This window comes from Papaver somniferum, chromosome 1 (genome assembly GCF_003573695.1).
Source record: "Papaver somniferum cultivar HN1 chromosome 1, ASM357369v1, whole genome shotgun sequence".
Lineage (NCBI taxonomy): Eukaryota > Viridiplantae > Streptophyta > Magnoliopsida > Ranunculales > Papaveraceae > Papaver > Papaver somniferum.
In genome coordinates this window covers 247308661-247324183 of record NC_039358.1, presented here as the reverse complement: position 1 = coordinate 247324183, position 15523 = coordinate 247308661, and the positions used below count along the sequence as shown (strand labels likewise).

At 38.1% G+C, this 15523-nt stretch overlaps 3 protein-coding genes across 3 annotated transcripts; all 3 read right to left on the bottom strand.

Moving 5' to 3' along the window:
- Positions 1–1094: 1094 nt before the first annotated feature.
- LOC113276258 (basic 7S globulin-like) lies at positions 1095–2042 on the bottom strand. The gene has a single exon (XM_026525840.1). The coding sequence runs from the start codon at positions 2040–2042 to the stop codon at positions 1095–1097; it is 948 nt and encodes a 315-aa protein (XP_026381625.1).
- A 1316-nt stretch (positions 2043–3358) lies between these two features.
- LOC113276249 (basic 7S globulin-like) lies at positions 3359–4711 on the bottom strand. Its single transcript, XM_026525832.1, has one exon. It carries the CDS (start codon positions 4709–4711, stop codon positions 3359–3361), a length of 1353 nt encoding a protein of 450 aa, XP_026381617.1.
- Positions 4712–5500: 789 nt separating this feature from the next.
- On the bottom strand, positions 5501–6808 carry LOC113276243 (basic 7S globulin-like). The gene has a single exon (XM_026525824.1). The coding sequence runs from the start codon at positions 6806–6808 to the stop codon at positions 5501–5503; it is 1308 nt and encodes a 435-aa protein (XP_026381609.1).
- Between the last annotated feature and the right edge of the window lie 8715 nt (positions 6809–15523).

Here is a 15523-nt window from a genome sequence, read left to right as displayed (position 1 = left end):
TTTAAGTCATAATGATGGAATTGGAAGAAATCTTTCGTGCGGAAATTAAGTTAGTCCATATGTTTGAAGTATGGATTATGGATCTAAACCCGACTTTTTAATAGTATCAAGAAGAAAATAAGAAGAAAAAAAACTGAACAAATATAAACTATGAATCTTCGTTGGATCTTATTTTTGTTTGTTAATCCATAATACTGCGATTAATAAACAGGTTCAGTGATAGTTAGTGCAATGGCACAATAAGTAGGCATTGAAAGGAAGAAGAGAAGAACAAGACGGGTTAGGTGAATTTACATTGACTCTGAGGGTAAAATTTATGCGGAAAATGGGTCATTTGTCCAAATATTTTTAAAACACGGTTCTAATGGACGAGTAAAAATTTGTATGGGTGAAATGTATTAAATAAAAAATAGCAAGGATGAAAAAGAATTCATCCTGGCTTAAACTTAAAAAATAGCAAGGATGAAACTGGATGCATCCTATGTAAATTTAAAATAAGAAAAAGTATTTGAAAATGGGCAGGATGAAACTGTTCACATCCTGACTATTTTTACATTTTTGTCCATTTAAACAGTATCAAAATCTAAATGTCTTTTTCACCCAGAAATTATTGATTTTGGTCTTTTTAACCAATTTTGTGAAAATTATGTGCAATTTAGTAAGGGTAACTACGTCGGACTCGTATAAATATATAAAACTCGACCAAATTAATGAGTCGACTACGTTTTATGCTCTCCTCTAGTCTCTTTTTGCTCTCCTTCTAACAAAAAATCTTTCTATATTATCACAAGTCTTCTTATTGAGAAAATTGCTAGTTAGGTTCCTTCTTTAGTTAACAATACTGCAAGCACATCATTTTGTCTAAAAGAAAAAGAGAAAAACAGTGATTTGAATCCGTGAGTTCAGGGTTCAAAAAATGAACCTTGATTAGCATTTTGACTTCTCCATCATGGCAATGAAATTCAAAATGTTGCACACATACATTTAGTTAATAAAATAAGATACAATACTCAAATTAGAACAGTACAACCAAAGGAAGATAAACACACACACATCAAACACCAGTACTGGGTGGTTTGAAAGATAAGCGAAATCTAGAACCCGGACATATAATTTGGTTGCATGAATCCTAATCTTGATCTTGAAATATCAAACTCTAAGAAACCTATCTGAGCAGCACCGATAACAATGGAAGTCAAAGGCTTTAAACCTCCATCAACAAAGGCCACACAATGGACAGCATCATTCACTTTAAACAGATCCCACCAAGCAACATTCCATTGATTCTTAGGAAAGACAAAAGAAAGACTTGGTGGTGATATAGGAAATCCACTCTCTAGCCAAGAAGGCAGAGTGGACGACTTATAACAGGAGGTAAACGGAGAAACAGCAGCAACTACAGTAATATTCTCACTTTTAGCCCATTCAGTGTAAACCTTAATAACCGCGTTGTAGATTGATGTCTCCAGAGTAGTATATGGAGTTTGAATGTCGATTTTTGTTCCTCCAATTCCAGTTACCTTGTTGATAGACAGGAACTTTGTGTCAATCGGTACAGTTTTACCATGTATCTGCATCGACTTTAAATCGACGAAGTAATCTTCGCTAGATTTTGGGTTAATCAAAAGAGGGGTGTATTCTAAAACTCTATTTATATTACTCTCTGAAGAAAAGTCAGGATGAATGTAAGGACCACCCCCAAAGTAAACGTTATTGCTAAACCCTCCTGATAATTCAAGAGCAAATATGCGAGGCAATCGATAATTAATTGCAAACTGTGTAACTAGAGAAAGATAAGATGAACGCCCAAGACCAGCAACTCCTTCAGCACCTTCAAAAAGTCCACTTAAGAAATTACTTGTAGTTGCACACCCAAATGCATACCGGTGAGGTGAAACAACCGGCACCCCGTTGCTGTCAGGGTTAGATTTAACTGTCACTAGATCTATCGCGAGCTCACCATTTCCGACAGACTGAGTAACTGGGTTACTTGGGTAAATGCTGCACGGTTTTCTAGGAATACATGTGGTGTTGCTCACCATCCCGCATGGGCTTGCCGTGCATTTGATCCTCCGAAACGATGATGAACTGCCTTTATGACATTGAAGCCAAGGAAATTTTCCACCGAGATCGAGAACTAGTTTTATGCTGGTTAGAGGTGTTCCTTGGTTGAGTTTTATCCAGTATTGGAGGGTTGATGAGTCTCTCCCTAGATCAAAGACTATACCAGCAGCGTGAGAAGAAGTGGAAGGTAAATGAGAAACAAAGACGAGAAGAACAAGAAATTGAATAATAGACGAATAAAAATAAGAAGAAGCCATGAGATTTAGAAAAAGATTATGAATTGTGGTTCTGATAATGAACAATAACTGGGCATTGGTTTTATTTATAGAAGCGCCGGTGTGAAGTTTGTGGGTGATGCAAACAAGCTGCTACTCACAATGGCGTCACTCACTCAACTTCTATTACGTCTTGCCTCGTATTTGTTAATTAAGACGATAAGTTCTAATTAATAGCTGGAGTAATTAATAGATCTGTTCTTGATTAATACAAGCAAAACTTCTTAATTAGCAACCATCTGAACATCCTGCATACTATCAATTAAAGTCTCTTTCCACTTGAGGTAGCATTTAAAGAAGGAGAACGATGAACGTGAAGTTGGACAGAAAGAATCAAAATTTTGCTAATAGTGTACACCGACTCTACCGCATTACGTTACCAATTTGGCTAGTTATCAACTACTATATAATTTCTCAATTTCAAGAGGGCATTTTCTATGCAAGTGGGTGATTTTGGATTTCTGTGCGCTCGATCGTATATTTTTCTCAAATGGGCATTAATTGTTTTTGGATATGTATGACTTTCTGTTTTTGTTTAGTTTAAACTAAAAAATTTCATATGGGTTTAGATTATCCAGTAATACCCTTATTTAATGTTTGAGTAAAGTATGGATCCGTTCTTGGTGATGCAACGTTGCATACTAATTTAGAGCTGGTCTGGTGATCTTATCTCCTTGCTGCAACTTGACTAGAGTGAGAAGACCCAACAAGGAAGAGCAGAATTGGAAAGACTAAAAAAGAGCAGAATTATATTGTCCTAGTATATGTGATTATAGAAACAGTATAAAGATATGCATGACATGGTTGTCTTAGTGAGAGCCACTGAGAAAGTCTATCCACAAGTAATGGAAAAAGAAAAGATTCTATTCAAGAAAAGGAACGATACTACAACGTTCCAAAATGGACTGCAAAGATACACGGAGAAAAATTTTAAAAAAGAGTGAAACAAAGAAAGAAAAGGTAAGATACACTTGTTAACAAAATGGATGATCGTACGAGGCAGGTTTATTTCATATCCCTTAATCCTTAATATTTGGTGGCTCAATAGGACGCCCATCTGGCGGGCACCAGTAACATACTTCGTAATCAATAATATTTGGTTGCTCGAACCCCAATCTCGACCTTGAAATATCAAACTCTAGGAAACCAATCTGTCGTGCACCAATGACTATGGAAGTCTTCGGCTTTGAACCTCCATCAACAAATCCCACACAGTCCACACCTTTTTTAACTCTTACAAGATCATACAAAGAGATGTTCCACACACTATGGTGAAAGATGAAAGCCACACCTGGTGGCACTGAATTGAATTCTGTGACAAGTGGCATGGTGGATGAGTTATAACAGGCAGTAAATGGCGCAACCGGAGTAACCATAGTAATGTTCGGGGTTGAATCACGCACTTTGGCATTAGCACTGTTATAGCGTTCAACCCATCTAGTGTAAGCTTTGATAAAGGCCTCGTAGATTGATGTCTGCAAAGTAGTATAAGGAATTTGTATGTCGATCTTCGTTCCTCCCATTCCAGTTTTCTTGTTAATGGACAACAACTTTTTGTTTATTGGTACGGTATCTCCGTGTACTTTGATCGATTTAACATCAATGAAATATTCTTCTTTACTTTTCGGATTAATGAGCAATGGTGTATAAGTTAAAACTCTGTCTGCCCAATCTTCATAACCATACAAATAATGAATGTAAGGTCCACCTCCAAAATAAATCTTACCTCTCGTTTGGTTTAATTTGTCATCCTGAATGTTGTCGTGTAAATCCAGAGCAAAAATGCGGGAGAATCGAAATCCAACCGCAAATTGTGTAACGAATGAAAGAGCAGACGAACGCCCAAGACCAGCCACTCCATTAGCACCATTTGCAAGTCCACCTGAGATATTAACAGTAGTTGCACAACCGAAAGCACACCGACGTAACGAAGCAAACGGTGTTCCCAAGGTGACGTTGCTATCTTCGTTAGATAAAACATTCACCAGATCCGACACTAGCTCACCTCTGACGACTGAATTTGTTACTGGATTATTTGTGTAAATGCTGCAATCATTTTTAAAGATACAAGTACTATTGACTGGTTTGCTAGCTGTAGAGCATAGCTGTGAAGTGCATTTGACAGGTCGAATCGATGATGAGTTGTAGGCACCCCTATGACAAAGAATCCAGGGTAATGTTCCACCCAGATCGACAACTAATTTGACTGCAGTTAAAGGAGTTCCTTGGTTGATTCTGATCATATATTGGAGGGTTGATGAATCTCTCTCAAGTTGAAACACTATACCACGAGAAGAAGAGGAAGGTAATTGCGAAATTAAAAAGAATGGAAGAAGAAATCGAATAACAGACAAAGAAAAATAAGAAGCCATGGATGGGATTTGGAGGATCACTATGTATCTAGTTGTGATTATGATAATGAAAACTAAATACTACAGGCACTGGTTTTAAATCAGAGAGTCAACATACAAGTTTGAACGCATTCAATATTCGTGTCTCCTAGTCTTGATCATGGAAATATCAACTTGGTACTTATCTATAAATTTGGTGAATCGGAAATTCAAAGAGTGGACCATGCTCAGCATTGATGCAAACAACACATGTATGTGAGCCTTATCGAAGACCCTCTGGTCCGTCTCTGCTCAGTTTGGTACTATTTTCTACTAGTATATGTCATTGATCAACTGAACAAAGTCTAAGAACATGGGTCATTTTGTATCTCTACGTAATCAAATTCGATTTTTTCCCCAAAGCATCAGAGATACTTAGTGGTTGCATAATAATGGTTTTGTGTCATTTATAAGTTGGTAATAAAATATTTAATCAATAAATGGGATCTGTTCCTGGTCGTGATACAATCTTCAACTTGGTTGAATAATCGGATATTCGAAGAGTGGACCACAATTCATTTATATTTGCTTTTTGCATTATTACTTTTTTAACAATCATATGTTACAAATTCTATCATATGTTACAAATTCGATCCACAGTTATTTGCATCTCAAACAAATTCTCAGACTCTTTTATTTTGGATCTAGAGAGATTTTATATATTAAACGGAAGGAATGACCACATGGGGAGAGTGCTCCAAACAGCAACAGAAAAGTAAGCAAACAGAGAACAAATTGAACAAGAGAGAAACAAATAGAGTCTTTCCTTAACTAAAATTCTCTAAGATTTGGCTGCTGGAACCCCAATCTCGATCTTGAAATATCGAACTCTAGGAAGCCGATCTGACGTGCACCAATAACAATGGAAGTCTTAGGCTTTGAACCTCCATCAACAAATCCCACACAGTCGACACCATCATTAACTGTTACCATATCAAACAAAGAGATGTTCCACACACTCTTAGGAAAGATGAAAGCTACACCAGGTGGATCGTTATTTTGAAACATTCTCACTAGAGGCACGGTGGAAGAGTTAAAACATGTAGTAAAAGGCGCAACCGGAGTAACCCGAGTAATGTTGAGGAAGTCATTCAATTCAGCATTAGCATTGTTAAAGCTTTCAGCCCATTCAATATACGCCTTAGTAAATGCCTTGTAGATCGATGTTTCCATAGTAGTATAAGGAATGCCGATGTCGATCTTCGTTCCTCCGATTCCGGTTTTCTTGTTGATGGATAATAACTTTTTGTTTATTGGTACAGTTATACCGTGTACCTTGATCGATTTCACATCAATGAAATATTCTTCCTTACTTTTTGGGTTGATCAGGAGCGGTGTGTAAGTTAAATCTCTATCCTTCAAATCATCAAAGCCAAATAAATAATGAATGTAAGGTCCACCTCCAAAATAAATCTTACCTCCCGTTTCATCTGACTTTACATCGGTATTTGTATCGTGTAAATCCACAGCAAATATTCGGGAGAACCGAAATGCAACTGCAAGTTGTGGAACTAGAGAAAGAGCTGACGAACGTCCTAGACCAGCCACTCCTTCAGAAGTTTTTGCAAGCCCACTAAAGATACTACCAGTTGTTGCACAACCGAATACACACCGGCGAGGGGAAGAAACTGGTGTTTCCTGGCTGTCAGGATTAGAAGCAACAGTAACAAGATCTGAAATGAGCTCACCTTTGCGATGAGACAGAGTTACTGGGTTACTTATGTAAACGCCGCATGCACTATTAGCAGTACCGTTACACAATTCAAGTGTACTGATTGGTTTGTTAGCTAGAGCGCATTGGGATGATGAGCAACTGATCGGATGGTATGATGACGAGGTGTGCCCTTTATGACAACTTATCCAGGGTAATTTCCCACCAAGATCGACCACTAGTTTTACTACGGACTGTGGAGTTCCTTGCTTGATTTTGACCATATATTGGAGAGTTGATGGATCTCTCTCAAGATCGAAGATTATACCAGCACGTTTAGGAATAGTTGATGGAGGAAGCAGCTGAGCATCCGAGAGAGAAAAAGAGACGAACAGAAGAAGAAGAAATTGAATAGTAGAAGAACCCATTGGATTTAGAAGATGCTGATAAAACCTACTAGGCATGGGTTTTACTTATACAACGTCTGTAAGTCAACTTATGTACCTACTGGCCGCCAATTTATGTACAGCAAATGGGGTGTTATTAATTAGTTTATACAGCAAATGGGGTGTTATTAATTTCGTGTGTCAGAATTTAAAAAAAAATTCGTGTGTCAGAATTTAATGATGCGAAGAAATAAGAAAAGACTGGCACGTTCCCTGTCGATGTAAACTGACACCACTAGTACATCTTTTAAGCCTTATCTTAGTTCAACCACTACTTGTTAGCCTCACGAGCATTGCACTGAACACAACACTCCACCGAATAAATAAGCAACCAAATTGGCAATTTTTCTACAATATAATTCACAATTTCGAAACTCAATAAATTGCAAGCACATGGGTAATTTTGAATCCCTCTGTGTGTAGGGACGAAATATTCCACAAAGCTATTCCACAGTCTCGTCTAGAATAAGACAGCCATTAATACGAAGATGAAGGAAATTAGACGATGGGCAATCATGCGACAATGGAAAATATACGCGTAGGGGAGCCGGGCGACTAGTACGAGGCGACACGTATCCAGATATGTGCAAAGAATCTATCCGAGATGACAACAATATCTTCCCAGAGTCTGGCGAATGAGACAAATAGATATAAGACCAACACAGATATTTTGCATGTAATCATCAATTATCTTCTATTGATGTATCTGCCTATATAAGGATTCAAATAATGAAGGGAGAGACAAGGTTGGGAGAGAAAGAATTCAGTCAAGGAACAAGAGTTAAAACCGTCACAAGAAGAAAGCCATTAGAGTTAGCTTCAAAGTTATCATCTCCGTTGTAATATGTATGAATACTTGTGATATCAATAAGAACATCATATTTTCGATATAAACCTTGTGTGAAGATCATATCTAGTGTCAAGGCGTGATAATACCATTAACATTTAAGTTCATCTTCATGACTTAGATTTAGTGTTCTTACCATTTCATCGGGTGTAGTTGTGGGATTTTCCGCAACTACATTTTGGCGCTAGAAACATGGAGGATTATCCTAACCTGCTAGCTAGTAGCTAGAAACTATCATCTCAGAAAATAGCTGTTTATCCTCACCTACTAATGCTCAATCCGAAATCGTCATCTGTCCAACTTGATCTTCTCACCACCATCATTTTTTCTGTCCTTCATGAGAAACTTGTTGTTTCATCAACGGTAACCATCACCCCCTGAAAGATTCACGATATCAGATCCACTTCACAGATCCTATAGACAATATACAAGAGAGCTAATATATTTCACTTCATTGAACTGTTTGCTAAGCTTGTGCAAGTATTGTTGCGATTCAAACTTTTCCTTAGCTCCCGTTAAACCATTTAATGGTCCTGCAATATTCAAAAAATCCCGGATAAACTTACGCAAGTATGTGCAAGCCCCTAAGAAACTCCTGATTTCAGTTACAATACTAGGTCTAGGCCACTTAGTGATCACTTCAACCTTCCTTAGATCATTCTTCCGTTGTCCACCACCAACAATGAATCCGAGATACACTAACTTCTTTTTCCCAAACTCACACTTCTTTATTTTCAACTTCAGCTGGCCTTCATGTAACACTTTAAACACCTTTTAAACGTGAACGAGATGCTCTTCCCAAGTTCTGCTATATATAAAAATATCATCCAAATAAACAATCACAAAATCCTCTATAAAAGGTCGCAACAAATCATTCATCAAACGCATAAACGTCGCTGGAGCTTTACACAAACCAAAATACATTACCAACCATTCGAACAAGAATTATTTGGTTTTGAAAGCAGTATTCCATGTATCATCTTCTAGAATTCTCATCTGGTGGTATCCGAATTCGAAATCCAACTTTCTAAAGACTCGAGCTTTTTCCAACTGATCCATCATGTAGTCTATCCTAGGTAAAGGGTAACGATTCTTGATCGTGATCTTGTTCAATGCTCTATAATCAATTCACATACGCCAGCCTCCATCTTTCTTTTGGTACCAGCAATACCGCAGATCCACAAGGTGAAGCACTTGGCACTATCATTCCTAATTCTAGAAGTTCATGGACTTATTTCTTGATCTTATTAGATTCCTCTATGTTCGTGCAATAAAGACCTACATTACATAGAGAACTCTCCCCGGTCAACATGATTTCATGCTCCACACTCCTCTTGGTGGTAATCTTGTGACATCTGAAAATAAATTCTTATACTTCAACTTCAACTTCAACCTTCCTAGGTCAGCTTTTTGTTGTGCAGTCAAGGCTTCCAAACAAACTCTACTCAGCTGCTCCTCAAGAGTACGGATCACAAGGAGAATGAAATTTGTGCTAGCATTCACCAACCGCTGATCCTAAGTGGCTATGATCAAGCTTGCTCCCTGAAGAGGAGAGTTTCTAGACCGAATCACAAAACTTTCTCCATCTTTGGTAAAGTTATACTTTTGTTCCCTCCCGTGTAGAGTTGCATCTCTATCCCATAGGTAAGGACTACCTAGTACCACCTGAGAAACATCCAAAGAAACTACGTCGCATGTAACTTCTACAATATATGACCCATCTAAAGCAAATTTGAACGTGTAATCCCCCTTTCTTTTGAAGCCATCCTAAAGGGTATGGTTTTGGGTGTTTGAAGGTCTTTAATCCTAACTTCTGCACCAAAGAATTTGAAAGTAAATTCTTCTGACTTCTCGGGTCAATAACAACATCAACTAATGATGTTTTTACTTGCATCTTCACTGTGAAGAGTCGCTCCCTAAGATCATATTTTTAAGGTCTTTCTTTTTCCCCTATCATAAGAGAGAGCTTTGAATTGGGTTCCGTTAGTCCGTGGACTTATTTTGGAGTTTGAGCCACTAGTGCTGCCTTCTTGGATTCTTTTTTCTGCAAACCTTTGGGTTAGATGATGGTTCTTTACCCAACACTTGTCGATGACATGATCCAACTGCTTGCAATGGGTGTAGGTCAAAACTTCCTTATCATTAGACTTCCCCTCTTCTTTGCTCCTTTCACCTCCTTTCACAGTGGTACCTACAGATTTTCCCTTAGTGTTTCCCTTTGAGTTATATTTCTTAAGCCTTCCTTCAGTATCATTAGCTTTTATACTTTCTTCAGCAATACTATCAACTGAAAACATCTTCAACTCCTTCCGTATATATTCATGGAACCTGGAAATACAGTTCATGTAGATAGCATGATCTTATGAGTCTAAATCCAAAACCATAGCTTGATTATGAAATTCCGAAGTATATTCTTGCACGGTTTGGTTGTATGTCTGCTTCATGTTGTACCACTTGAACCATCTCTCCTCAAGGTAGCCAACCGTGTTAAACTGTTTCCTTACAACTTCCTTGAATCTTTTCTACGACAATACTCCTTTACCTAGGTTTTGTCTTTGATAAGCTTTCCACCAAGCTAGAGCATGCTTTTGTAGCTTCAATGCCGCGAAAGGAATCTTTTCTTTTGAACCATATTCAATGAAAGAAAAATACATCTCTAGAATCATCCAATTTTTCCACATCAAAACTCCAATCTTTAAGTGGAATATCAACACGAAAATCAATTTTCAGATTCTTACCACGAAGTTTAGTTGAAGTAAGACTTTTAAGAATCTCAATTTCCTTCTTTTCGTCCTCATCTTCTTTTTATTCTTCGTCTATTCTTCGTCCTAATCCTCTTCTTCAGAAGATTCAGGTGGAGGTATAACCTATTTCTTCGTCTCCGACTTGGGTGTATGAGAACAAATACATTTAGTCGATTCTGCATGGGTAACTTGAATTGACTTCATGTCTGTCTGCAGCGCATCCACCTTTTTTTTCCTAGTTTGTGGTTCTCTATGCTTAGGGTCATCTTCTGGTTTAGACATCCTTGATCCCGTTGTTCTCCTACCGTCTTCTAAATTTTCGAGTACCTCACCAAGTTTTATGTAGATAGATCTAGTGAAAACCATATACCACAAGGATTTATCCTAGAAACTAACCTTGCTCGTAATACCAAATTGATACGTATGATCTCTATACCTTGGTAGATATTACTATAAAGGAGGAATTAAATATAATAATAGACAAAAACTAGAAAAGAGAACACAAATAAGTAATTCGAAGAAAGATATCTTCTATAGAATATGAACCAGAAAACGATTACAATTCCCTCTTTTTTACGCACACAATCTCTCTAAACAGTGGATCAATCTTAAACTGTTTGCTAAGCTTGTGCAAGTATTGTTCCAAGATTTCTCTAGGTTTTCTGTGCCTAGTATATATCCTTAGCTATTATCCAAATGCCTCTATTTATGCCTTCATTGTACTCAGCCGACCAAGGACTTCTATTAGGAATCTATTTCCTAAGCTAAGAGTATTGCCTGAAACAAAACTCTTTCCTAACTAGGAATTCTGCCTAAACATTGATTTTTTCCTATAATAGGATTCTTCCCTCAACTTAGCTTGAGGTTAGCTAAGTTCCCTAAAGGAGTACGGATACACATGTATCCATAATGGTTAAGCTGAGGCAACCAACAAACTTTGGTGGACATTCTAAAGAAAAAATTGGATGGCCACCATAAGGGATGGTGTGAATAACTCCACAACACTCTATGGTCATACAACACAACGCGACGAAAGGCTACGGGAATGTCCCCCTTTTGTTTAACATATGGTGTAGAAGTAGTATTACCAACAAAATTTATTATACTAAATTTAAACGCGAAGCTTGGAAGAAAAACTTAAACGCATAGATAAACTTGATGACGTTGAAAAAAATAGGGAAATCGCGCTATATCACATGATCAATTATCATCGAAGGTTGTCCAGGGAATATAACAAAAAGGTTAAACGAAGAAATTTCAATGTTGGAGACCTAGTTTTGCGCCAAATCCCACCATACCAGAGGGAGTCTGGAGCAAAACTATCAAAGAATTGGGAGGGGTCTTATATCGTGAAAAGAATCGTGGGGAATGGGGCGTATGATTTCACAGATAAAGATGGAGAGTATACACTCACGCATCCGAGGAACAACACTTACTTCAAAAAATATTATCCATGAAGCAGCAAGACATGCAGTCCAGGTAGGTGAAAGAATGTACTTGGCATCTGTTTCCAATAAATATGAAACAAGTTCTTTCGACAAGCAAGCGAGATAGTCAATGACAAATAAAATATACACATCGAAGATACAAAAATTTCTCGTAAGACCTCAATAGGGGGCAACAAGATACTATTAAAACCTCTACCTAGGGAGGCTGGGAATACAGTTGTGGCGTGTCAACTTAGTTTGCACAAAACTGTGAGAATGGAGGACTGCACAGTGTGTAGGAGGCGACCCTTAATCCCTAACGCGTGTCATTGCTGGTGATCTTGGGAAAATTACTTATATTGGGGCGAAATGCCCATCCATCAGGGGCCACTGAGAACGAATAAGTTATCTGGTATGGGGTGTATAAGCATGCCAGTGGAGATAGGAGAAGGCCTGAAATTTGTGATACACCAGGTCAAAAGAAACCCCACCTAGGGTGTGATCTCGTGGCTAATAAGCCACATAGGCTAAAAGCATGAGATTGCGACAACACTGGTCGTTGCATCACTGGATGGGAGAAGCCCAACTTAAATGGTTAGGGTGACCTCCTTGAAGGGGGAGATTCAGGGGGAATATTGACCAGGAATTCTCACATATTTCCACTTGTAGAAGAATTATGAGAGAAGAGGCAAAATGTAGGGAAAAAATATCGCACAAAGCTATTCTACAACCTCGCCTCCAATAAGACAGCCATTAGTACGAAGATGAAGGAAATTAGAAGAGGGGTAATCATGCGACAATGGAAAATATACGCGAAGGGGGGCCACGCGACCAGTACGAGGCGACACCTATCCATATATGTGTGAATAATCAATGCGAGAAGACAACGACATCTTCCTAGAGTCTAGCGAATGAGACAAATAGGTGTAAGACCAACACAGATATTTTGCATGTGATCATCAGTTGTCTTCAATTGATGTATCTTCCTATATAAGGATTCAAATAATGAAGAGAGAGGCAAGGTTGGGAGAGAATGAATTCAGTCAAGGAACAAGAGTTGAAACCATCATTAGAAGAAAGCCATTAGAGTTAGCTTCAAAGTTATCATCTCCGTTGTAATATATATGAATACTTGTGATATCAATAAGAACAACATAATTTCGATATAAACCTTGTGTAAAGATCATATCTAGTGTCAAGGCGTGATAATACCATTAACTTTTAAGTTCATCTTCATGACTTAGACTTAGTATTCTTACCATTTCATCGGGTGTAGTTGTGGGATTTTCCGCAACTATATTTTGGCGATAGAAACATGGAGGATTATCCTCACCTGCTAGCTAGTAGCTAGAAACTATCATCTCAGAAAATAGCTGTGTATCCTCACCTACTAATACTCAATCCGAAATCGTCATCTGTCCAACTTGATCTTCTCACCACCATCATTTTTTCTGCCCTTCATGAGAAACTTGTTGTTTGATCAACGGTAACCATCACCCCCTGAAAGATTCACGATATCAGATCCACTTCACAGATCCTATAGACAATATACAAGAGAGCTAATACATTTCACTTCATTGAGTAAGTTCTCTTCGCTAACAGTGTTAACCAGATCTCAAAGACAGTAGAACAACATGAGTCGCATTGTGAAATAAAATTTTCATAGCAACACAAAAAAAAAGATGGTCAAAGAATGTGCAAAGGATCTGTCGTCCACATAAATACACAGTGGATCAAAAAGACAGTAAGAAGGAAGGTGGGCGAATGAAAGCTCTTAATAAACGAACAGAAGCTAGTATCACCATTAGGGAATATGAAAGCAAACTCGCGATGAAAGAAAAGAGAAAAAACGTTAATCGCATAATGGGTGGACCTTGCAGTCAAATATGGGCGATTGGTAATAGAAATCCACAATCTGAAAAGAAAGGTGCGAGAATATGAATTGGAGATAAAATATGGGGAAAGCTATAAGCGGCGCCGCAGGACAAAAGAAATTACAGAAGGAAAACAGAGAGAAGCGCGATTGGAAGAACAAATACATAATGATGCGCAAAGGCGAGTAAACACGAGAAGAACCGCGCGAACAGACCTTCGTTAGAATTGGAGAGGAACCAGCACCGAGTGTGGATAAGGAGAAATGATAACAGGCATTAACAATGTAATGCCCTATTATCAACTACAAAAGATATTAAGGCGTTCCACGATAAAGTGCTGAGGAGAGTCTTTAAACGCGATTTCAATGGAGCAAAAATATATCCAAAAGAGAAGGATGAACCCTTGAAAGAATGGTAGAGGCAACCAATAGTATCCTGTGCAGAGGACGGAGTACCACACGAAGAAAACGTGATCGTGACCTTAATAATGAAATCAGACTGTCGAGATAAAGACAGTGTGATACCACCCATGGCGGTAGACATGATTTTGGTAGACAGTGGAAGTTCTGTGGATGTGTTATTCTACCACAAGTTCAAGGCGATGGGATCTAATGACTCAAATCTCGCACCAGCGGAATATGATATCTCCGGCTTGAATGGAATAACGACAAGACCCAAAGGAATGATCACAATAACAATACCGATAAACTCGCTAGAAACAATCGTAACGTTCGGTGTTATGGAAGTAGATACCCCTTACAATGAAATTATAGGAAGACCCTAGATATATGGAGTCATAAGAATCACGTCTACCTTCCACCAGTGCATTCCTTCCCCGTACCATATGGGATTGGAGAAGCTAGAGGAGATACCATGCAGGCGAAGAAATGCAAAGATCTGAATGTGCGACACCAAGACCAAGAAATGCAAAGATCTTAATAACTATATAAAGCTAATCATATACATATAGTTTTTAAAACTAACCTAGTAAATTAAAGCTAACCTAATAAATTAAAACCAACCTGATAGTTTTTGAATCATTAATCAAAATTAAAAAGAAAAATATCGAAAATCTTTTGTTTTTGAAAAAAAAAACTCTTTTTTTCTTCTTCTCTCTTTCCTTAAAGTTTCTTGTTTAATTCGTTTTTGATCGTGAAAATCGACCAGAAATCATCAAAATATGGTTAGAAATTATTTAAAAAAAAAACTAGTTTGTATTCCTCTCCGAAGTGGAGTACTTTTTGGGTTAACCTAGTACTCTCCGAAGTGGATTACTCTCCGAAGTTATTTAAAAAAAACCTAGTACTCATCAGTACTTTTTGGGTTAACCAAAAGTGGAGTGTACTCTAAGATTCTATTTGTATTACTCTCTGAAGAAAAGTCAGGATGAATGTAAGGACCACCCCCAAAGTAAACGTTATTGCTAAACCCTCCTGATAATTCAAGAGCGAATATGCGAGGCACGAAATCCAACAGCAAACTGTGTTACTAGAGAAAGAGCAGATGAACGACCAAGACCAGCCACTCCTTTAGCACCTTTAAAAATTCCAGTTAAGAAATTACTTGTAGTTGCACAACCGAACGCAGACCGGCAAGGCGAAACAACCGGTATCCCATCGCTGTCATCGGGATTAGATTTAACAGCCACAAGATATGACATGAGCTCACCTTTGCCGACAGACTTAGTTACTGGGTTACTTGTGTAAATGGTGCAAGATTTTTTAGGAATGCATGTACTGTTGACTGGTTTGCTTGCCAGAGAGCATAGAGCTGTCGTGCATTTGACGGGTCTGATCGATGATAAA

What these genes read in the sequence shown, in the direction of transcription:
- LOC113276258 (XM_026525840.1), bottom strand. Translation starts at nt 2,042, where the DNA reads ATGGTGAGCAACACCACATGTATTCCTAGAAAACCGTGCAGCATTTAC.
- LOC113276249 (XM_026525832.1), bottom strand. Translation starts at nt 4,711, where the DNA reads ATGGCTTCTTATTTTTCTTTGTCTGTTATTCGATTTCTTCTTCCATTC.
- LOC113276243 (XM_026525824.1), bottom strand. Translation starts at nt 6,808, where the DNA reads ATGGGTTCTTCTACTATTCAATTTCTTCTTCTTCTGTTCGTCTCTTTT.